Source organism: Molothrus ater, chromosome 6 (genome assembly GCF_012460135.2).
Source record: "Molothrus ater isolate BHLD 08-10-18 breed brown headed cowbird chromosome 6, BPBGC_Mater_1.1, whole genome shotgun sequence".
NCBI lineage: Eukaryota > Metazoa > Chordata > Aves > Passeriformes > Icteridae > Molothrus > Molothrus ater.
The window spans coordinates 12,333,252-12,355,404 of record NC_050483.2 but is presented as its reverse complement, the minus strand read 5'-3'; the positions used below and the strand labels follow the sequence as shown (position 1 = coordinate 12,355,404).

The 22,153-nt window shown below is 39.8% G+C and overlaps 1 protein-coding gene across 2 annotated transcripts; it reads left to right on the top strand.

Annotated features, from left to right (window-relative positions):
* Positions 1–1,703: 1,703 nt before the first annotated feature.
* On the top strand, positions 1,704–20,200 carry COPB1 (COPI coat complex subunit beta 1). Of its 2 annotated transcripts, none has more exons than XM_036384514.1 (22): positions 1,704–1,812; positions 4,305–4,456; positions 5,139–5,368; positions 6,013–6,182; positions 6,338–6,452; positions 7,001–7,093; positions 7,626–7,763; positions 8,709–8,828; positions 9,248–9,355; positions 9,447–9,593; positions 10,026–10,171; positions 11,190–11,286; positions 11,882–12,042; positions 12,565–12,685; positions 13,037–13,264; positions 13,441–13,620; positions 14,412–14,556; positions 15,947–16,066; positions 16,390–16,535; positions 17,752–17,841; positions 18,571–18,726; positions 19,867–20,200. In XM_036384514.1, the coding sequence occupies exons 2-22, from the start codon at positions 4,366–4,368 to the stop codon at positions 19,924–19,926; spliced, it is 2,862 nt and encodes a 953-aa protein (XP_036240407.1). In that variant the 5' UTR covers positions 1,704–1,812; positions 4,305–4,365; the 3' UTR covers positions 19,927–20,200. The 2 variants fall into 2 exon arrangements, with proteins under 2 accessions (XP_036240407.1, XP_036240408.1); XM_036384515.2 differs by lacking the exon at positions 1,704–1,812 and adding an exon at positions 1,877–1,946.
* Positions 20,201–22,153: the final 1,953 nt, after the last annotated feature.

The window sequence follows — 22,153 nt, the reverse complement described above, 5'->3', positions numbered from 1 at the left end:
GTCTGCTGTGAGTTTGGTTCTTTTTCAGTCTGAAAAAAAGCTATTCACAAATAGCAGTGTCATATCAAGGTGCCATTCTGTGTCTGACCATTTGTTAGAGTGTTTGTTTACCATGTAGAACTGAGAGGATCTTAAAATGCCTATGAAACCAGAAAGTAGTCATGGAGCATTTCCCTGTGTCAGTTTGTCCCAGCTGAAAAGGCATGCGTGGTTGTGAGGCTGAAGAAGCATGAAGCTGACAACCAATTGTAGTCAGGCTTTTTGGGGGGATTTACTCAACCCCAGCTCTTTTACAATGTCAGTGTTTCTTCAGAGCCATCAGCCAGCCTTGGGGCAGAAAAGAGCTTTTAGCTCCCTGAGGGCTGAGTTGGAGTAACAAAAAACCACCTCAAGTTCCCATTAGAGGTCTCCTGAGCCGAGCTATGGAATCTGCATTGCTGCTGAACCAACAGGTTCTGCAGGGCTTTGTCCCTTCAGCTTGGTCTGCACCTGGTGCTCTTTGGATTTAAGCTGAATGCCACAAAATCCGGTACTAATAGTGACTTCCTCAGGGTCATCTGCCAGGGAAGCCCAGGGAATTGGTGCTTCCTGGGTGGGATGCTGTACTTTAGGCAAGAATGAGTTCAGTCTTTTCTATGTTGGATCATTCTAATGTAATTATTCTCCCCAATGATTGCATTGAAAATTACAAGGAACAACCTTCTGGGGCAGGCCCACAGAGGACCTGATAGCCTGCTCAGTGTACTTAAAAAAAAAAAAGGCCTGAAACTTGCAGATTAATTAATAAATAGTAATAAATTATTAAACAAAAAATAACAAATCACAGTGCTGTTTTGAACAGCCTTTAAATACTTACTTGAATCCATACCAATAGTTCAGTCTGAAAATAGCAAAGCAGCAGTGCCAGGGCTGTGTATTTGGTTTTTAAGCACTAGAAAAAGCTGCTTTTATTTTTCCTTTTATTTTTATATTTATTTCCTCTCTTATTTATTTCCCCCTTTACTCATTTTTGCCCTTCTTACTCATTTTCATTTTCCCCTTAATTAATTTTTCACCATTATTTATGTTTTCCCCTTCATTTATTTTACCCATTGTTTTTTTCCTTCCCCTTGCTTCCCCCTCGTTTTTCCACCTCCCACTGTTTTTTTTTCTCACCCTTTGTTTCTCCCCCCACGTTGTTTTTTCTCTCTCCCACTTTCCCTCCCTTTGCTTTTCCCTTATTTATTTATGCACCCTCTTCTTTATTCATTTCCCATAATCTATTTTCCAGCTCCTTACTAATTTCCCCCAATTGCTTTTTTTTCCCCCACCCGTTGTTTTCTTCCCTTTACCATTTCCTAACCCCCTTTTATTGTCTTTTTTTGTTTTGTTGGTGTTGTTGTTGTTATTTATTTAATTGCTATCTTTATCTATCTATCTATCTATTTAGATCTATCTATATCTATCTATCTATCTATCTATCTATCTATTTATATCTATATAGCTATCTATCTATATCTGTATCTCTGTCTATCTATGGGGGGGGGGGGGGGTTAACCTTAGTTTCGGCCGCTATTTTCCGCTGTTTTCCTGCATCCGAGGGTCCCGGATCCGTCCGCGCGGGGCCGTGACGTCACAGGCGCCGCCCCACCCGGCACCGCCCCTTTCCCGCGCGGCGGCGCCGCCCCTTTCGCGCTGGCGGGAGGCGTGTCCCGCCGCGGCCGCCGTACGCGCGATGTGGCCGGGGCGGGCGTGGCTCCACGTCAGCCATCGCCGGAGCGGCAGCGCCGCGGGCTCAGCTCCGCACCGGGACCGGCCCGACCCCTCCGCCCGGTACGGAGTCGCACGGCCTGCCCTCGGAGCCGCGGCCTCGCGGGGCCGGGGGGAATGGGCGGGCGCCGCTTCTCCGCTGGGCGCCGCAAGGCCCGAGGCCTCAGGGCCCCGCCGGCATGTTGCCGGTGGCCCCGGTAGGGCCCCGGGGCGCGGGCGGCTGTGGGAGGGTTTGTGGCGCCGAGAGAGCTGCGGGGCTCGGGATTCGCTCAGGGGAATGGCAGGCGGACACGGGCACTGAGGGAAGTTTTGCCTCGTAGCTTAAAATGCCCGGGTTTGGAGTGGAAGTAGGAGCTTGGACAGGAAGGGAGAAATAGCCCTCAGCCGCCTGGAAATTAGTGGGGATTTTTAGCAAACGTTTGGAACACTCTGTGTTAAAGCTGTGCGACAGTAAAACGGTGCATTCTCGAGGTTTTTGGTTCATTAGGTGCCCCCGTTGCTCGGGCTCCCCGGGGATGTAGGTGGCGAGCAGGCGTGGTTTTGTCTTCCTGGGCTCTGTAAACTCTGTAACTTTCGATTCCCGTGGGTGCCGAGGTGTGGTTGCGGGTACTCCATCCCTGGACGTGTTCGAGGCAGGTTGGATGGGGCTCTGAGCAGCCTGGTTTGCTGACGGGCAGAGGCTTGGAATGAATTCATCTTTAAAGTCCCTTCCGACCCCAACCCTTCAGTGACTCACCACAGGGGACAGAGATGTTACTGCTGGAGAGTTAAAGCAGCACCCATATCTGTGTCCGTGTGGGCTCTCAGTGTCTCTGATTTCAAGTCTTTGTGCCTTGCAAGGAGGAAAACTTGGGTGGTGGGTCTCCCTGCCAAATCTCCCAGCTCTGTGTTTCAGGAGAGTTGTTTTTCATTGCTGCTTTTCAGAGCCCAAAGTGCACTCGTTTATAATACTTCAGAGATATGTTTGACCGTGATTTTGGAAATTTCTGCAGCTGAGGTCTCTGTATGAGTAAAGAAACCTGCCCTGCTTTCACAAGGATCTGCTTTATGGTCTGTGTGAGTTGTTCTTGCAGGTGAAGGTGATGGCTGCAGGGCTTTGAGGCAGGAATTCTGGGTAACAGCATAGGGAATGTAAGCAAAAAAGGTGCTGCTGAGGCAAGAAAACAGTTGGGAAAGCCCTCTGAGATCATCAAATCCAACCTTTGACTGATCATCACCTTTGTAAACTGGAGCATGGCACTAAGTGCCATATCCAGTCATTCCCTGAATGAGTGGTTTATGGAGATATTTGTAAGCAACAGAGTTAAGGAATCTAGGCCTTAAAGTACAGAATTCATAATGGGAAGAGGAGAGTTTCTTTAAAAATTGTGTTGCAATTATTTTTTGGGGTGATTGTTGTGGTGCTGATTGATGAGTTGTTTTCTTGTGTGGAAAAAGAGACAGCAGCCCAGTTCAGCACAACTTCCCTGCTCCCTGTTTAGGGTAAGGTTCTCTGGGTGCCCATTTGATGAGAAAAGGGAGTCTCAGACTTCCAGACAATTAATATCAATAAAAGCTGATTTATTTTTGACACAATTTCTGTAGAAAGTACAAAATTGCTCATGTAATAAACAGTAACAGTTTTCTTTGGTGTACTTGTCAGTGTGGTATCACAGCATTAGCCAAGCAAGCTCAGGCTTGAGCATTTTTCTTTACTTAAGAAATAGAATAAAAAGGTTGATTTGATCCTAGATGTCTATTATATAAAGAATAAACAAACATGACAATGAGGATTGATACAACAAAAGGGTTGATTTGATCCTAGATATCTATTACACAAGGAGAAAAACAAACATGAGAATGAGAATTGAGCTTAATAGCAGAATTCATTACCTGGACTGCCAGGCACACAGCAGCTTTGATAGATCTGTAGCCTTCTTGTCCTTTTTCACCACAAAAAGACTTGGTTTCCTCATTAGTGTCTAGTGGAGACAGTAGAGTTGAGCTGATCTGATGATCCCTGGCAGGTAAAATGCTTCTCTCTTCATCTTTGTCTTCTCTCCCATCCTTGGTTTCTGCTCTCTTGGATCTCATGCTCATCTTCAAATCCTCCTGCATAGACTGATTCAGCTTGTTAATTGAGTCCAGAACTTTATCTTTTCATTTTTTTCTTTTTTCTGTGAAGTTTTTCAGCTGATTTTGCAGCTTGGGTCATTCACTTGGAGGGGCACAGGAGTGCAGGGAAGATAGTGGGGATATACAGCTGGGATCAGGGAATGACTCCAGGAGGGAGAAGCTACTGCATCCATTTGGCTTCAGTCAGGTGCCCTGACTGTGCCCAAAATATTGGAAAGATTTTGGTTTTTTTCTGTTGTGTCTGAAAAATGTCATGCTCTTTATCTTTGTGGTGCTCACAGGAATATTTTAGGGTAGCAGCAAAGCAAGAAAGCTTTTGCATGCAGCTTCTCAAGAAACCCAGCAATTCCTCCAAGGCATTAAGTCAGTTATAATAATGCTTTTGTGTTTGTTAATAAAGTCTTTTAACTTTGGGATGGTTTTGTTTGCTTGCTTTTTAGGTTGTCTGACATTTGTGTGAAAATAATTCTTCCCTTGAGAGAGCTGCTGTAACCAAGAGCCATGACTGCTGCAGAGAACGTGTGTTACACGTTGATCAACGTTCCCATGGATTCAGAGCCGCCTTCTGAAATCAGCTTAAAAAACGACCTAGGCAAGTATTGGCACTGACTGAAGGATACTCCATCTTACCTGAATTATTCTCTCATTGTGCCTTTCCTAGAGTACTGTTTACATTTTGTAAGCTAAAACAAGTCAGTTTCATGTTTATTTTCTGTTGAGTTCTGGAAGATGTCTGTTCTTCTGTTTGATGTGTTTTGACAAACTTCATGATATTATTTTATGTGCTTCAGTGTAGTCCACAGTCTGTGAAAATCTGAAATCTTTTTTTTTTTTTTTGAGAGTTTTAATACCTGCTTGGGCTAAGGCAGATTTGAGCAGATTTTTTTTTTTGGAAGAAGCAACAAATTGTGTTGTCACTCATTCAATGCACTGTGGGGTGTGCTGGCCAAAGCAGCAGTGTTGGTATCTGATATATATGTGACACCAGAGCACATTGTAGTATCCTGGTACAAATTTAAGCATCAAAACAGCCTTGGAATTTGAACCCTTTCAATTCCAATATATTGATCTTCTGTTTAGTCCATGAATTCCATGCTTATTTTTAAATATCTCTTGCTTCCTCTTTATCCTTTAATCGAAGTAAAGGCATGGATTTTATTGATGTGCTGTATTTCACTCCTTCAGAGGAGTTTGTGTCTTCTGACACTGAAGATCGATACTCCTGTTAAAGTAGCTGTGACATGTCAGCCTTCCTCACTTCATTTCCTCTCTAGAAAAAGGAGATGTCAAGTTGAAGACAGAGGCCTTGAAGAAGGTGATCATTATGATTCTGAATGGTGAGAAGCTGCCTGGGCTCCTGATGACCATCATACGTTTTGTGCTGCCTCTCCAAGACCATACCATCAAAAAGCTGCTTCTTGTCTTCTGGGAGATCGTGCCAAAGACCACTCCAGATGGCAGGCTCCTGCAGGAAATGATCCTCGTGTGTGATGCATACAGAAAGGTAGCCTCTTGGTTATTTCATTGCTTGTCTTCTTCTGCTGCATCTTTGTACAAGGGGTACATTTTGTGTTACTGAATAAATATAAAAATTGTTTACACTCAGCATTTCTTTCCTATCAGCTGTCTCAGTGCTTCAGAGTGGGGTATCTGCAGATAGACAGCAGACCTACTACCAAGGAGTTTTGTATTCTTTTACTGGTACAACTTAACAAAAATGTAGTACTCTGTTTCCTTGCCAGTGAACATTAAAGGTGAGGGGTAACATAGTTACCATCTTCGTGGCATCTTGGGACAAGCCATGGGTCATGAAAGTACAGTATTGTGGTATGTTTGGGAAACTCCTTCATAAAGATATTAAGGAGCTTAAACTTTGGGAATGGGTTGGAAAAATATAATCCAGAAAAAATATCCTACAGGCTTTGTAAGTTTTATTGCACATAAATACATATTTTAAATATTAAAATTTTTAATATTTTAATTACTGTGGGGCAGCAGTGCTTTAGGAAAGCATTTCTTGAGAAAACAGTGAGGTGTCGTTGGGGGTGTTGGGAACTTGTACCACGGGAGAGCTGAGTGTGGGAGAGGGTGGTAAGTGCATTCATCTGGAGAGTCTGGCATTTCAGATATGTTTCCTGTTGCTTTTAGGATCTCCAGCACCCCAACGAGTTTATCAGAGGCTCCACCCTGCGCTTTCTGTGCAAGCTGAAGGAAGCTGAGCTGCTGGAGCCCTTGATGCCGGCCATCCGCGCGTGCCTGGAGCACCGGCACAGCTACGTGCGCCGCAACGCCGTGCTGGCCATCTACACCATCTACAGGTACCACACCCACCAGCCACAGTTTTGGAGAGCTCAAATATTTGTCACTCCCTCGTGTGCTGTTAGAATTTTTATGTTTGTTTGCCTTTTCTCCTCTGTTTAATGGGCATCCTTGGGTTCTACTCTGCGCTTAATTACATTTTTTTCTTGTAAAGGAACTTTGAACATCTTATACCTGATGCTCCTGAGCTGATTCATGATTTCTTGGTGAATGAGAAAGATGCAAGCTGCAAAAGAAATGCATTTATGATGCTAATTCATGCAGATCAGGTAAGGATACCTGGCCTCAAAGTCATTTGGTTTAATAATTGTAAATATGCTGGGTAACTAGCCAGTAGTTTATTGGTAGTATAAACTACTTGTATTCATAAAAAACACCATGTATGGTAGTGTTAATGCTTTTGTGGGATATTTGGTACTGATAATGTAGCTCTTTAGTGCTCTCTTTATTTTAAAGGAGAATTACTCTATTTGGTGAAGGTGCTGAAAAATGTGAGCATGAGAAGTACTCCATTATCTGCTGGTCTAAAGCTTTTGTAGTTGCATGAGAAAGAAATTGAAGTGTCTATTAAGTATTTTGGATTACTTGTTCTACAGGCAATTGCCTTTTGTGCCTAATTACCATTAGTTTGTCTCTCTTTTTGCCCTCTATAGACAGGATAGATGATTTTGCTCTTTAGGTCTACAGTATTTTCCTAAATTGTTGAAGCATTGCATAAAGGCTGTTTTGTATTTTGATTTTTAGCATGTGTTTTTATTTAAAATTGAACTGAGTGAGCAAACTCTGAATAACATAAAATAATTTATTCTCTCTGTAGGATCGAGCTTTGGATTATTTGAGTACCTGTATTGACCAAGTACAGACCTTTGGTGACATACTGCAGTTGGTTATTGTTGAACTAATTTACAAGGTAAAAGGGAACTGTTGTGTCACATTTTAAATAAATGCACGTGTTGATTTACAGAATTATATTAGACTGTTCTTAAAAAGGGATAGAATGTTGCTGGAAAAGGAATTTAGCTGGCTTCTTGTCTATGTCAGGAATATGTCACTGCTTAATAGAGCTGAATAAAACTTGTCTCTTGAAATGATAAAGAGCTCAAGTGTGCACTGTACAGAGCAGTAAGTCTCACCAGATTTGCTGTGATGGGGACAGTATTATCAGAGTGGTCTTTGTGAGCATGAGCAGGGTATCTCTTACAGAAGCTGTTAGAGGCTCTGCCCTTCCTTTTGATGGGAGATTTTAAGACTCTGTAACATTACTCAGAGTTGTTGAGAACAGCTTTTGAAATTAGATTTTTACAGCTGTGAATGACACTTCCTGTCACCAGAAAAGGTTGTCACCTTTTGGTTAATTTTCTCCTCTGTAAGGTAGTGGAGCAGGTGAGCTGTAGGATTGCTCTTTTCTTTGTGTGCCAACTGTGGATCATTCTTTTATCGAGGTCTGTCACGCGAATCCCTCGGAGAGAGCTCGGTTCATTCGCTGCATCTACAACCTGCTGCAGTCCTCGAGTCCTGCAGTGAAGTATGAGGCTGCAGGTACTCTGGTTACACTCTCCAGTGCACCCACAGCAATCAAGGTATGAAAGTGATGTTTTCAGCTCTTCAGTAGCTTCTAGTGCACTGAGGTGAACTGCTGCATGTTGATACTTGGGAGGGAAGGTTTTAGTAACATGGGCTGTGCAACACTTCTCATGTGAAACACTGTCTTCAAGTATCTCTTAGAACTGGTCACAAAAAAGACTGAGCAGACCTGGAGCTTGTGGATTTCATGTCACTTTGGTAGGGCACAAGCTTGAATACTGTGCAGACTGTTGGACCAACTTAAAATCTACTTGGCCTAGTTAGCAAAGCAGACCACAGCTAAAGATTTCAGAGATTGGATGAAATTTTTTACTCATGAATGTCACTCATTTCGGAGCAGGGTAGAAGCATAAAGCAGTGAAGATTCATGTTGATTACTGGTTGGGGTTCTTAGTTTTGTATTTGTACAGCTGATTATTGAGGATCACTTTGAAATTTTGAATTTGTATGGAAGTTTAAAAGATAGGTCATGCATAGATTTATAGCATTGTAAATAGTAGTTTCCAAAGGTCAGGGGAGAGTATGAATTCCAGCATTCTTGGTTTGGCATACTCATTTTTTTAAGTAGACACACTGTACATAGAAGCTGTCATTAAAACCTAATCTTGGTAGGCTAATACTGCCAACTCTTTTAAGTTGGTTTTCATGCCCTGTTGCATATTTCACAGCTGACCCAAAGCATGTCAGATCACCTATCTTACATCTGTCTTTGAATTGAAGTCAAGTCTGTGTACTGTAAGCTGATGCCATTGTGAGCCTTCATGTGTGATTTTTGTAACATAGTGAACAAAAAATTTTAAAGTCTGTTTCTCAGGTTAATTTCTGTGCCAGCTCTGAGTAGCTGCTTTAATAGTAAAATAGGAGTCTTTTCCTCAATTTCAAAATTTTCCAGTTTATCCTCTTCATGACTTAAAAAATGGTTTTGATCCTTTTAATTTTAGGCTGCTGCCCAATGCTACATAGATTTGATTATTAAAGAAAGTGATAATAATGTGAAACTGATTGTCTTGGATCGGTTGATTGAGTTGAAGGAGCATCCCTCCCACGAACGAGTGTTGCAGGTATGTGGGCTGTCTCTTTTCCTGCAAGCCTTAGGAAAGAAAAGCCTTCAATAACAAATCTCCCAAGTTTTTGCAGTGTATGGGGAGAAGAACTTCTGAAGCTTCAATTTCCTGTTGGTATGTTTTTGAACATATATTGGATGGACTTCTATGTTTATGACTTGGCTGCTTTCATTGTCTGCATAAGAATTAACAATGACAAATGCTGTCCTGGTTGTAAGGTTTAATGGTGTAGCTACATAAGAGACTTCTGTGTAAATGTATTAAATGAACACTGAGAAGTTCTAATGCCTGCCTCTTGCTTGTCAGTACCTCATATATTATGTATTCAGAAAGGCTCATTGAGGACTGAAAATTAGAATTGTATGAAGAGGAAGCAATTTAAAATGGCAAAATACTTTACTTTGTTATTGTTTCAGGATCTAGTTATGGACATCCTCAGAGTGTTGAGCACCCCAGATCTAGAAGTGCGCAAAAAGACCCTTCAGCTGGCTCTGGATCTTGTGTCTTCAAGAAATGTGGAGGAGGTAAATTATATGTGCTTTTGATTCATTACACTATTTTCTTTCTCTTGAAAAATGTCACTTTTTAAAAAAATTGATTTGATGTTTTCTGCAGCTTGTGATTGTTCTGAAGAAGGAAGTGATTAAAACTAATAATGTGACAGAGCATGAAGATACAGACAAGTACAGACAGCTCCTGGTTCGGACACTGCATTCCTGTAGTGTTCGCTTCCCAGACATGGCTGCAAATGTTATTCCAGTGGTATGCAAATATTTCATTATATTTTCATTACATGTGTTACACCTATACCCAGCACCTGCAGAATTGCTGGAGCTGAGATGTTCCTAATAGCGGCCTCATAATGAACCTCACAAGAACCAACGCTATTTTTAGTTCCTAAAGAAACATAGGACTTTTGATGCTGTAATTTTTTGTTTTTCTGAGACTGTTATGATATTTTTGAAGAACATGAGGTGAAGAGGACCTTTAAAAGTGCAATAATTTGTATCACTAGAAAAACAGTTTGGGAATGTGATAATTGGTACGTGTTTGGAATGTACTTAAGGTTTGACTTCTGTTTTTTTTCACTGGAGATACATAAGGAGTTTTATTTTTCTGAACATAGAAGGGAAGTATTATTGTACAAACTTCTCTGTGCTGCTGTTTGTGCTGATGTTCAATCTTTTGTGGCAGCTGATGGAGTTCCTTAGTGACAACAACGAAGCGGCAGCTGCTGATGTCCTGGAGTTTGTGCGGGAAGCGATCCAGAGATTTGAAAACCTCAGACCTCTTATTGTTGAGAAGATGCTTGAAGTCTTTCATGCTATTAAATCTGTCAAGTGAGTCCAGAATATGATATCAAACAGACTTGGGAGCATCTGTGGCTCACTTGCATTGAATGTATATTGTCATTAAATATGTACCAAAATCCACGTTACCCACACAGAATGACTCTGAGCCTATATATTTTGAGGTAGAGGATTTCTAGGTACAGCTTTCTTTTTGCCTATTTGTGCAAGAGGTAAATTGGGCATTTGTTGCATTGAATAAATGCAAAATGAAATAAATTCAATTTTCATTTCTGTAATGCATTTGATAATTGTAATTCCCCTTGCTAGGATGTAGTGTTGTTGATGAAGGCAAAGATAAAGTAATATATTTATTAAAACAGAATTCCTAAGAAATTTGCACTTGTAGGCAACTGGAAATACTGAACATTTATTAGAAAGCCTAATCTAACACAGACTGAGCTTTACAAAGTATAAAGCTATTTTAGTACCTTTCAGGGCTCTAAAAACTTTGCTTGCTGATGGATTTGTAAAGGTTAAGTCATATGAGAACTTCTCTGTGTCAGAAGAGCACTCTGTCATTCTCCTAATACACAGAAAACTCTGAATTCCATCTCCATTGTAATCTCATTAAGTGGGGGGAAGAAATCCTCTGAAGCTTTGCTATTCTTTTCCTAATCTTCATTCTTGTTCTGGTTTTTCATTTTCTCTTGTATAATGGAAAAATTAGTTTGTCTCAGTTAAATGGAGAATTTAGAGCTGACTTTATTCACATGCAGTGGAGTATTTCATTATGATCACAATGAAATTTAATTTTGTGTATTTCAGGTTTAACACAGATGGAAATAAATATGTAGCAGAGGATATATCTAATTTGATGTAGTTTCTCGTGAGTTTACTGAGGCTTAAAAGATAATTGCTTTTGATTTAATTTGCTTTTGTCAGTTGTGTCCTTCTGAGTTTGTCAAGACTGGCCTTTACTACCTGATAAATCACTTTAAATCACTTTTCTTGGTGCTAATTTGAGTATATCACAAAAGCATGATTTAAATTACTGTTCTTGTCTCAGGATTTATCGAGGAGCATTATGGATCCTTGGAGAATATTGCAGCACAAAGGAGGATATACAAAGTGTAATGACAGAGGTTCGCAGATCACTTGGAGAGGTGTGTATGTTTTGGGGTTTTTGTGTTTCCTGGCTCTTTGTGGTTTTTCCTGCCATTATGCAGTGGGTTTTCTAAGAAAAGCTATTTTAGAAAGATCAAGTAAGATGCAACAGTGTACTGGGGACTTGTGATGTCTAATGGCATTTGCACAGAAAATCTTAAGCAAAAAGTGGTCAGGGTTTTGAATTCATTACTCATTTTTTTCAAGTAGCATACTTGAGCTGAGAATAAGTGATATCTGTTACAAGAAAAGTTGGGAAATTCCTTATTTCAGAAAATTATGGCAGCTTTAAGATATGATTTAATTATATCCAGTAGCAAAGAAGAAGTGCTTTAAGTCTGGCTTCTTCTGAGAGAAAGGTTTCTCTGCCAAAATCTAGTTCATCAGTGAGAGCTTTATTGCATGTGTAGGAAGCTTCTGTGTGTATTTCAATATCTGCTTATTTCCTCAAATTCTTCCCAAACCGATGCACTGTAGCTGACCTTTTGGTTATAAAAACCTCAGAAATGCAGATAATTTTATTAAGACCTGCAGAACAGAAATGTATTTTTTATTTTAATTGTAACAGCTGCTTCCTGCTCCTCCTATTTCTAGATCCCAATAGTAGAATCTGAAATCAAGAAAGAAGCTGGTGAGCTCAAACCTGAAGAAGAGGTGTCTGTGGGTCCAGCCCAAAAATTAGTGACAGAGATGGGCACTTATGCAACACAAAGTGCTCTTAGCAGTTCCCGACCTGCCAAAAAGGAAGAAGACAGGTATTTGTGATTTCATGCTTGGCCAGGAATGACTTGGTTAATTTTTATCTTTGTTTATTTGAGTGGTGTTATCTGTCATACAGAGTTCAGTGGTTGAGGGAGTTTCCTGTTTTAATCCTAGCTAGATAGAATAGGAAGTTGCCTGATTGCTTAGGATTTGTAATCAAAGCTTACTGTATAAGTAAGTGCTTTATTAATTATGATGTCCTGAATTCTAGTTGATTTTTTTACATATAAAGTTCTCTCTGGATACAGAGATTGTGCCTTTAGATTAAAATATTTTCTTCCCTTTATATCACCTTGCACTCCTACACCTCTCTCTCCCTAGTCCACATGGAAATGACTGTGGTGACTTGTGAAAATCTCTGTATCTAGAAGATTACATTGAGAAGGAAAAAACTCAACCTTGTGAGGTGTTTCAAACTTGTTTTGCTTGTACAGTATGAAAGTTAAGGTATCAAGAGAAGTAAGCTGAAGATTGTAATCCAAAAGTAGTTTCCTGAGGATTATTTGTCTTTGCAGACCTCCCTTACGAGGATTCTTGCTGGATGGAGATTTCTTTGTTGCAGCTTCCCTTGCTACAACTTTAACCAAGATTGCTTTGCGTTATGCGTCCCTAGTTCAGGAAAAGAAGAAACAAAATGTGAGTCATCTCTGGTGTTTTCACATTTAAGGAACAGCTGCTTTTTGCCTCTTTTCAAAAGATAAGCAAAATGGGTTAAGTCCAAAGTGAAGTGCCAGTTATGTGATTGGATAATAATGATAGTTTGGATCACAAACAGGACCTGCTGCTTTCCAGCCATTCTATCTAGACAGTCTCTAAATCATTCTGCTTGGTTTCAGATAACAAGTACTAAAAAACTAAGTAATCTGTTCAGAGATGTTATGATTTGATTAATATGCACCTTTTCCTAAATAAGTCAGAAGTCAACATCTCTTTAAAGCTGTGGAAAATGCAATAACCTTTTTCTATTCTCTTTGTGCCCCTTCTCAGTCCTTTAATGCTGAAGCAATGCTGCTGATGGCCACTATTCTCCACTTGGGAAAGTCTTCTCTTCCCAAGAAGCCAATTACAGATGATGATGTGGATCGTATCTCGTTGTGTCTGAAAGTGTTGTCAGAATGTTCTCCTCTCATGAATGACATTTTCAACAAAGAATGCAGGCAATCCCTCTCTCACATGCTGTCAGCCAAGCTAGAAGAGGAGAAACTTTCCCAGAAGGTGAGCTGTTATCAGTAAGTAACCATGAACACCTGGAGTTTTTACAGGTGTTCACATCCAAGCTGGTCCCAGAAATGTCACCATTTGACTCTGTGTAGGTCAGTCATTATTTGACTGTTTTTCTGTGCTAAGGAATGGAATTCACGGTGAATTCTTGAATTACTCTCTTCCTGCAGAAAGAATCTGAGAAGAGGAATGTGACAATTCAGCCAGATGATCCCATTTCCTTCATGCAGCTTACTGCAAAAAATGAAATGAGCTCAAAAGAAGACCAGTTCCAGCTTAGCCTTCTTGCAGCAATGGGAAACACACAGAGGAAAGAAGCTGCTGATCCTCTTGCTTCCAAACTTAATAAGGTAGTGGGAAATCAGTGCTTTAATTGTATACATGGGATCACTTTGGGAATTGCAGACTGGAACTGATTAACCAGACTATGCTGCTTGATTGGGAAGACCCAGTTATATCCTGATCAGGAGAAACAGAAAAGGACTTGTGCTTTTAGTTGTTACCTACTCAAATGGGGAGAGGAAGAACAAAAAGGAGACTGGGAGAGTACTAAGCTGGTGGAATGTGGAGAAGAAATTAGGGTTTGCTGCTTTGAAACCCCAATAAAGTTCATGGGGAAGGGAGCAAGGTTGCCAGAAGTGATTAAGATCTCCTTTCTTTGGCTGCTGTATCCTATTGCCAAGTGCAATGCATCCTTATTTCACTCTTTATGCCTTTTTTTTTTCTGTAGATTAGCAGAACCTGCTGAGGAAGTTTAAAGAGAAGAAGTCACTTGAGTAATTCATTAGTTAAGAATTAAACTCCCAGACTTTGAAAGACTGGGTGAATTCTTTTTGGTGTTTAAAATTACCTTTTCATATTAAGTCAGCATTTCTTTGTGCTGCTGATCATCTTAAGAATAAATGGCATTACAGTTCATATTTTGGGAACTTATTAGTTCAGAATGCATTTTGTCTGGAGAGGGTTTATAATTGCAGTGTGTATCCAAGGGGACATGTGAAGGAAGGCAACTTGTTTTGGAGGCTTATATTAAAGAATAATCAATTTAAGTGCACTTTATTCTCATTTTTTGTCATTGTTGGAATGATTCTGTGTTTTAAACTGCTTTCTGAGGAGGTGAATCCCTTGGCTTGTGTGACAGGTCACTCAGCTGACAGGTTTCTCAGACCCTGTGTATGCAGAAGCCTATGTCCACGTCAATCAGTACGACATCGTGCTGGATGTGCTCGTGGTCAACCAGACCAGTGACACCCTGCAGAACTGCACCCTGGAGCTGGCCACGCTGGGTAAGGAGGGCTGCATGCTGCAAACAAAGCAGCTCTGAGCTTCTGGGAACTGGGCATTACCCTGCTGTGAGGAATTCCTGAAACACTTCCAAGTGAATGCCTTTAAAAATATACTGGTTTAAATATTTGGTGGAAGTTTGCATGTGTTGACAATGCAATCTGATGATATAAACCATAGTCAGATTTTATCACTAAAAACATAGTATTCCATTTCCCCCTCTCCTTTTTTGCCTGAGATATAGACAGGTTTTTTGGTGTACTTATTTTTCATTGTGCTGCTACCATAGATGGGAAAATAAAAATAGGTCAAAATCCCAACTGGTATGGAGCAGAAAACCATCTGCCCTAGGTGGTTTTTGCACTCAGCCTGAAGTGCATAAATACTGCATTTCCTCAACTGAAACCATTCCCTGTACCAACAGCTGTACCAGAGTCTTGCTTGGACAATACTGAGGCTTCATTAACTTCTCTTAGAGGAGTCACTGGAGCAGATAATTCAAGAACAGTAACCAGTTTCTTATTAGCTGTCCTCTGCTTTGGCAGTCAGGAGCTGAAATACATTTGCAGTATGCTAGGAGACTCACATTATGTACTTTTCACTATTGTAGACATGACTGGAGGGGCATAACCTTTCTTCTAAAATCTTGTAAATCATTTGATGAGACTAACAATGGAAATAAATCAAATGGAGGCATTATTTAATAGGTTGTATTTTTTATTTGTCAGCTCAGTAAAGTGGAATTCTGTATTTCCCAGCTGATGTACTGCAAAAGCTGACTTGAGGCATCACTCCCATGTGTGGAGCTCATGCTGTTCATGCTGTGTTCTCAAGTTGCAGTTGAATAGAACTAAAGAGTCTTTCCAATTGCTTGCTGAAGGATTAGTAAAAATGCATCCCTTAGTGTTTCCTTGGAGCAATTATATTCAGAATCAAGGGAATATTTTGACCTTTTTGTAAATAGCTTGGTGCCTGTAGTGCTGGACATTGTACTTTGGATTTGAGGCACTTGACTATAGGGTTAGGCCTTATGATGATGTCAGTGATTAAAATACAAGGTAGAATTAACCATTTCCTTGTTAAAAATGAATACAAAACTCGATCCAAAGCCCATTTAATTCAGTATTTGCATTTGTTTTCAGTGGGGTTTGGGTGAACACAGCAATATTTTAACTGAAATTTGTATATAATATAATTTCTCTTGCAATTAGGAAACTGTAAAAAAAAATAACAACCAATTCCAAATCAATTATTATTTTTATGGTGGTGTTTAGTGCAGCTCTATAGATGCAAAAATTGAATGACAAGAAAATAAAAAGCTGTTGTTCAGAAGCTAAGCTCATTGTATACTGCTAGTGTTCCCTGATTTCATCTCCATATTTCTTTACACAGGTGACTTGAAACTTGTGGAAAAACCATCTCCTCTGACACTTGCTCCACATGATTTTGCAAACATTAAAGCCAACGTTAAAGTCGCTTCAACAGAAAATGGAATCATTTTTGGTAATGTTGGTAAGTAAACAATTTCAGTGTGCAAAATTAACATGAATGTGTTTCATTTTTAACTGCTTAATGAGTTCAAAAAGAAGTAAAACCCTTCATACTGGGAGAAGAAATTAAATTACAATGTAAGAATATTTTGTGATGATTTAAAAAAAACCTGCATCACTGCTACTTAAAACCATTGTAGAATGTGCTACCTTTAGCATGATTGTCAGCATGAGATTGAGCAAGGGTTGACTGTTGTTAACTGGCAGATGGTAGCTCAGCACCCTTATTAAGTGCAAATTCACTTTTTGGACCATTCAGAAATGGTTTTGTGTGTTCTCTTGCAGTGTACGATGTCTCTGGAGCAGCCAGCGACAGAAACTGTGTGGTTCTCAGTGACATTCACATTGACATCATGGATTACATCCAGCCTGCTTCCTGTACAGATGCTGAGTTCAGACAGATGTGGGCAGAATTTGAGTGGGAAAACAAAGTTAGTTTTGGGGATTTTTTTGTCTGTTACTTTGTTGATGAGATAGAATTCTGTCTCTTGTTCTACAGCAGCTCATTACAGCAGCATTATTTATTGCCACATAAACCTCATTCAACATCCTCATTGGATGTTTGCCTCAAGTAGCTTATTCTCTTACAGCTATCTTATCAGTTTCACAAGCTTAGCAATGCAATAAGTGGGGGTTTGGCTTGCAAAAGAGGTTGTGTGCATTGAGCTTTACCTCCTGTGTGGAAGCTGTCCAAGTTGACTGGTGATTGCTGTGTATTTTGGCTCAAAGGTGAGATGGCAACAAGTGTAAGTTTATGCTGAGGCTGCAGAATTACTGGTGCTGCTCAGCCTCTCCAGTTCTAATCACATTGTCTTGTGGATTGCAGGGGACCTTCTAAAGGTTGTTTAGTCCAGCCCCCTGCCTGGGACACAGGAACATCTTTCTTTCACCTTGCTACTATGCAGTACAGCTGTAGCATAAAGTTCTGGGTGCTGTGTAAGACCAGCAAGACAGTGGTTACACTTCATAGTAACTAGGGTGCCCAAACCTAAAAAAAGGGCTTAATGGAGATGATATCATATAAGAATGGGAGATACTTTGCATGAACTGTAGCCTTGTGTGGTACATAGGTGTGCTCACTTGGGACTAGATTTAAATACCTCAGGGGGAGCTTGTGCACAGTACATTGTAATAGATGATACATGAAGCCTTAGTAGTTTGTAAACTCCTCCTAAGAGAGATGTTAAAAAACAATTTAAATAAGGAACATAATATGCAATATGATAAAGCCAAGGAAGCCCAGAGAGCTTTGTTGCTAGAAGGGGAAGATGAAAGGAATCTTTATCACTGGTTGAAAGCAAACTTTGGACTAGGTATTGCTTTTTCATGTTCTGGCAATGTGTAAACTGTATTCACACAAGGAGTCCACTGTTTGCTATACTGTCCACTGTTCAACAGAGTATCATATTCACCCAATAGGTTTTAGAAGAGAAACCATGGTAATAGCATGAAATTTTCCATCTTAACAAGTGGAGGGTAGGAGGGGAAGACTTCCTGTGATGCCACCACATAGTGGGAAGTGCATGCAGATTACTGAGTATGCTGTTCCTCAAGGAATAATGTGGAAGTGATCTCCTTTATAGAGCCCTGAAGAAGAGATTTCAGAAATACCTGAGTAATTAAAGTAATTTTTTTTTCCTCTTGAAGGTAACAGTGAATACAAATATCATTGATTTAAATGAATACTTACAGCACATACTGAAGTCAACCAACATGAAATGCCTGACTCCAGAGAAGGTGAGTTATTTCTTAGAGAGTTTTAGATAACTTTTTTAGTTCCTGTGCTTTATTACTTAATTTGTTCAATATTTGTTGTTAATATTCTTAGAAATGCCTGCTTACAAAATGAAATAGTAGATATACCTCAAAGCTTTTACTCTGAAATGAATAAAAACAGATAAATGTTACCAAAATTCTCTGTTGTCCCAAGGTGGAAAATCAGAATATCCATTTTGATTTATAGTACCTAAGCTGCAGCATAGACTTGATGGGACCATCTGTTGACATAAAGGGGGTTTTTAGTAGCTCCATATTTCTTCCTCTCTGACAAAATTTGCCTTTATTTTGCCAGTTTAGCCTTCTTGTTGTAAAGCAAAACAAATATATAGAATAGCTACTTGCTCTTAAAATACAGCATGTATGATAGCTATTAGCTATTACATGTATAGTAACCAAACTAAGTATAGTAGCTATTTAGCTTCTTTGCCATCTTGCTGTTGGTTAAAACAAACCATAAAATGCCCTCCTGCCTTGTCTTGAGGAATTCTATAGACTGCATAATTCCCAACATGAATTTTAGAAAAAGGCCACCACTGTTTCCCTGCATGATTCCCACATTGCAAAAGATTGCACATTAAGAAAGAAGTGTAAACGTGACACGTTGATAACTGCCTAGAGAACTTAGGGTGAACTAAACTGTGTTCAGAGGATTTTGGTCTTTTAAGGGTTCCCATGTGCTTTCCCCAGGCCCTTTCAGGCTATTGTGGCTTCATGGCAGCCAATCTTTACGCCCGTTCCATCTTTGGGGAGGACGCCCTGGCCAACGTGAGCATTGAGAAGCCGATTCACCTGGGCCCGGAGGCGCCTGTCACGGGCCACATACGCATCCGGGCCAAGAGCCAGGTATGGGGCTTGCCATCCTCACCCCTTTAGGGCAATGTACCAAGCACTCCTAAGCATCTACAGATTTTCTACAGTCCTTTCTCCTGGTGTGTTGCCATAAAATTGGCCTTTGCACCAAGGTGTCCCAATTTTGTCCGTAGTGCTGCAAATAGGATGTTATATTTTATGGGCTTTTAAATAAAGAGCAAATATGCCCCAGGGTGACATGATGTTTTTCCAACCAAATTGCACGTTTCAATGTCACACAACAAGGAAATTTTATGCATGTGATTGCTCTTCACTGATTCTTTTTAAAAGCAACAAAAGAAAATCCCAGGGTTTTTAGTAGGAGTATTTTCTGTAGATATATGTGTCTGCTTTGGATTTTAGAGTTTCTACCTCCCATCTAAAAAAAAAGACTGGGATTTGGGATGAATAAAGCAAAACACCAGTGTAAAAGAGAATTATTTTAAACAGTGTTCAATAAAGGAGTACCTGAGAGTTTTCATATACAAGAAGACATTTTGTTTATGTGATGTCACTACTAAGATTTTGGTCTGGTTTAAATTAAAGTTTCTGATAAGTTACAGTGCCATTTTTACATAAGACTACATTCAATTACATGTACCAGCATGGTTTCATCTTGAAATCATTGTGCTGTTGAATATGTGGATTTATTCATGCAGTTTCTTTTGATGGTTCTTCAGTTTTTGTGCAATATTAATCTGGCTCTGTGATTAAATAATTTTCCATAGCTGTGGTACACTGAGTGTACTGGTATCAGCACTGGGACTTTCAACAGTTTAATATCAGTAGCTGGACAGGCAGTTGTCATTTCTCCCTGGTAGTCCTCTTTCAATTGGTGGGAGGTCAAAAGCTTACAATATGTTTTAGTCTTTTGCTTTTCATATGGATAACACATGTAACAGTTGCCAGCTCAGTTAAGTTTCATTGTCTAAATAATATATGTAGACCTAACCTTTACCTAGTGATAAGGAAGTGAGCACTATGAAATGTACAAAGAAGTGAGCAGCTAGAAATTTCCATGCCATTGATTTAATAGATTTCTATATATGGAACTTCCATTTTAATATAGATGAGATAAAGTTCTTTTCAAGTGAAGTATTTGTGTCATGATTGTTGTTTTCCTTTTACTTACAGGGAATGGCCCTGAGCCTTGGAGATAAGATCAATCTGTCTCAGAAGAAGACAAGTTTATAAATTTTACCTAATGTCTTTTCAAGTCTTTTACAGTTTAACCTTAGGTATGTGGCTTTTGGGATCCAGAACATCTTATATTCTTCAGTGTTCTGTAATTGTAGAAGCCAAGCTTTTGAGCTGAAAGCATTCCAGCAGATAATTTATAGGTTCTCCATGATTGATATTGGGCAAATTTTAAATCTCCAGGTTTTTTTTTCTTTGTCCTGGAAGTCATGTTTTCTTTGTCTCTAATATATACTGATGCTCACAGTACAATAAACAAGTTATACCAGTACTGTTTTGTCTGTAAATAATAATTTCTGTATTATCTGATCAGTGTTGTCCAGGGGTACTTGGATACTCTGAAAAAGTTGCAGTCTGTAATAGCTTCAGTGTTTGCAATAATGACTAGGTCTGAATATGTGAATGTGTTCATGATTCTTAAAATACTTTGGTAAACCTAGGAGAATATAAATTTGCCAACTAAATTAAAGGCTGTATATTCTAGATGGTAATGTAATAACTTGGCAGAGACAAGCTTGTAGTATCAAAAAAGAGACTGGCAAAATTCAGCCCTTTCCAGCAAGTTGTAGAACCTTAAACTTTGTTTCTGAAGTGCTTTCCTAGCAGTGTTATCCTGAGTAACATAACATTGCTGGTGGTGTTCTTATTTTTCAGTTACTGTGGAAAAGACATCCAAGTGCAGCATTAAAGCTGTAGCAGCATAAGCAGTTTTTCAGTGAATGCGGCCATTGGCCATGTGTGTGAGCTCAGGAAGGAAAGATTCAGACTCATTGTGAGCTTGCCATGAATTGAACTATGTTGAAAAGGAAGAGTTGTGAGTGAAGGTCAGGTCAGGATGTTGAAGTGAGTTAACACCATTTGGCTGCTAAATCTTATGCGAATTAGCAGTGGATTAAAACATACTACCATAGAGTGAAAATACTGTCAGCTGTATTCAGCATTAATTCTGAATTTATTAAATTGTTGCGAGCAATTGCTTCTACAGAAGTGTCCAGAGCCAGCAGTGCTCTTCCAGTTGGCTGAAAGTCCTGCTGTTGGATTTCCACAGCTGTGACCTGCTCCAGAAGGACAGAGAAAATATTCCGTGTAGCTGATTCCCAAAACATTTCAGGCCTTAGTGATGAAAATACCTTTTTTTCATTCTGAATAAGCACAAGGAGCACACATGTAAATTGTGAAATGAAATAGTTAGGGCTACAGTATTTTATCTGGCTAAAGGATGGCCCTAGAAGTGCAATGCAAAACCTGAACATGGTTTTGCTGAATTACCTATTTATTTTTCATGTTTTGAAATGCCTGTTTGGTTCTGTCATTGTTTTGTTTTTTAGTGAAAGCTCTAGCTTGTGAATAACATGATAGCAGCAAGAGCTGAAGCTCTGAGTATGCAGGACTGCCTTGTTAATGTCCTTATGTCTCTGCTCACAGCAGCTGTATTCCTTTCTGAGAGGTTACTCCAGATTCACAAGGATATAGTAGAGATAATCAAATTCTGATCTTAACTGTTCAATACTTCATAATTTGGGGGTGAGGGGTGCTGATGGGAGAAAACCATTAGGAGTATGTTGTATGGGATCTCCTGGGAAATTCCATGAATATCAGTGTGTTGCTCTGGGGTGAGCGTGGGGGATCTCTTTCTGCAGTCACTTAACACCAAACCAAGGTAAAAGAAAATCCTAGGAGTCCAATGGATGGTTTAATCTCTTCATGAAGACACTGTGAGTTGTAAGACACTAACAGAGACTGAATCACAGCTCTGTGGGCACTGACTGGTTTGGATGAGATGAATTTGTTGACCACAGCCAAGGAAAGGATGCTTTTGGAGAAGGAGAATGACTTCCAGTGTGTGTTATCCAAGCCATGCCTCAGTCACAATCTGCTCTCCTCACCGGAGAATAGAAAAACATCCTGGCACATGGAGACATCCATATTTCAAGTGGCTCTTAGTCAGCTGGGAGGGGAACATAATTTTGTTTGGGATATTTTTTTGCTGTCAGGATTTTATGGAAGGACATGGAAACATCTGTGCAGCAGAAGCTGCCATGACTTTGGGATTCATTTTCCACCTGCCATGCTTTCCAGTAGCTCTTCTGCAGAATTGGTTTTGTACAGACATTTTTATTGGTGGCATGCATTTTTTTCAGTAGCCCGAAAACTAAAAATGGTAGATCTATGTTTCATGTCTATGCTTCAGAGATGAAATTCCCTTCTTTTATACATCCATCCT

Excerpts from the sequence above, each read along its gene's own strand:
- COPB1 (XM_036384514.1), top strand. The coding sequence starts at position 4,366 with ATGACTGCTGCAGAGAACGTGTGTTACACGTTGATCAACGTTCCCATG. Across the intron at positions 12,686-13,036 it reads AGGAAAAGAAGAAACAAAAT|TCCTTTAATGCTGAAGCAAT; the intron begins GTGAGTCATCTC and ends GCCCCTTCTCAG. Across the intron at positions 13,621-14,411 it reads TTGCTTCCAAACTTAATAAG|GTCACTCAGCTGACAGGTTT; the intron begins GTAGTGGGAAAT and ends CTTGTGTGACAG.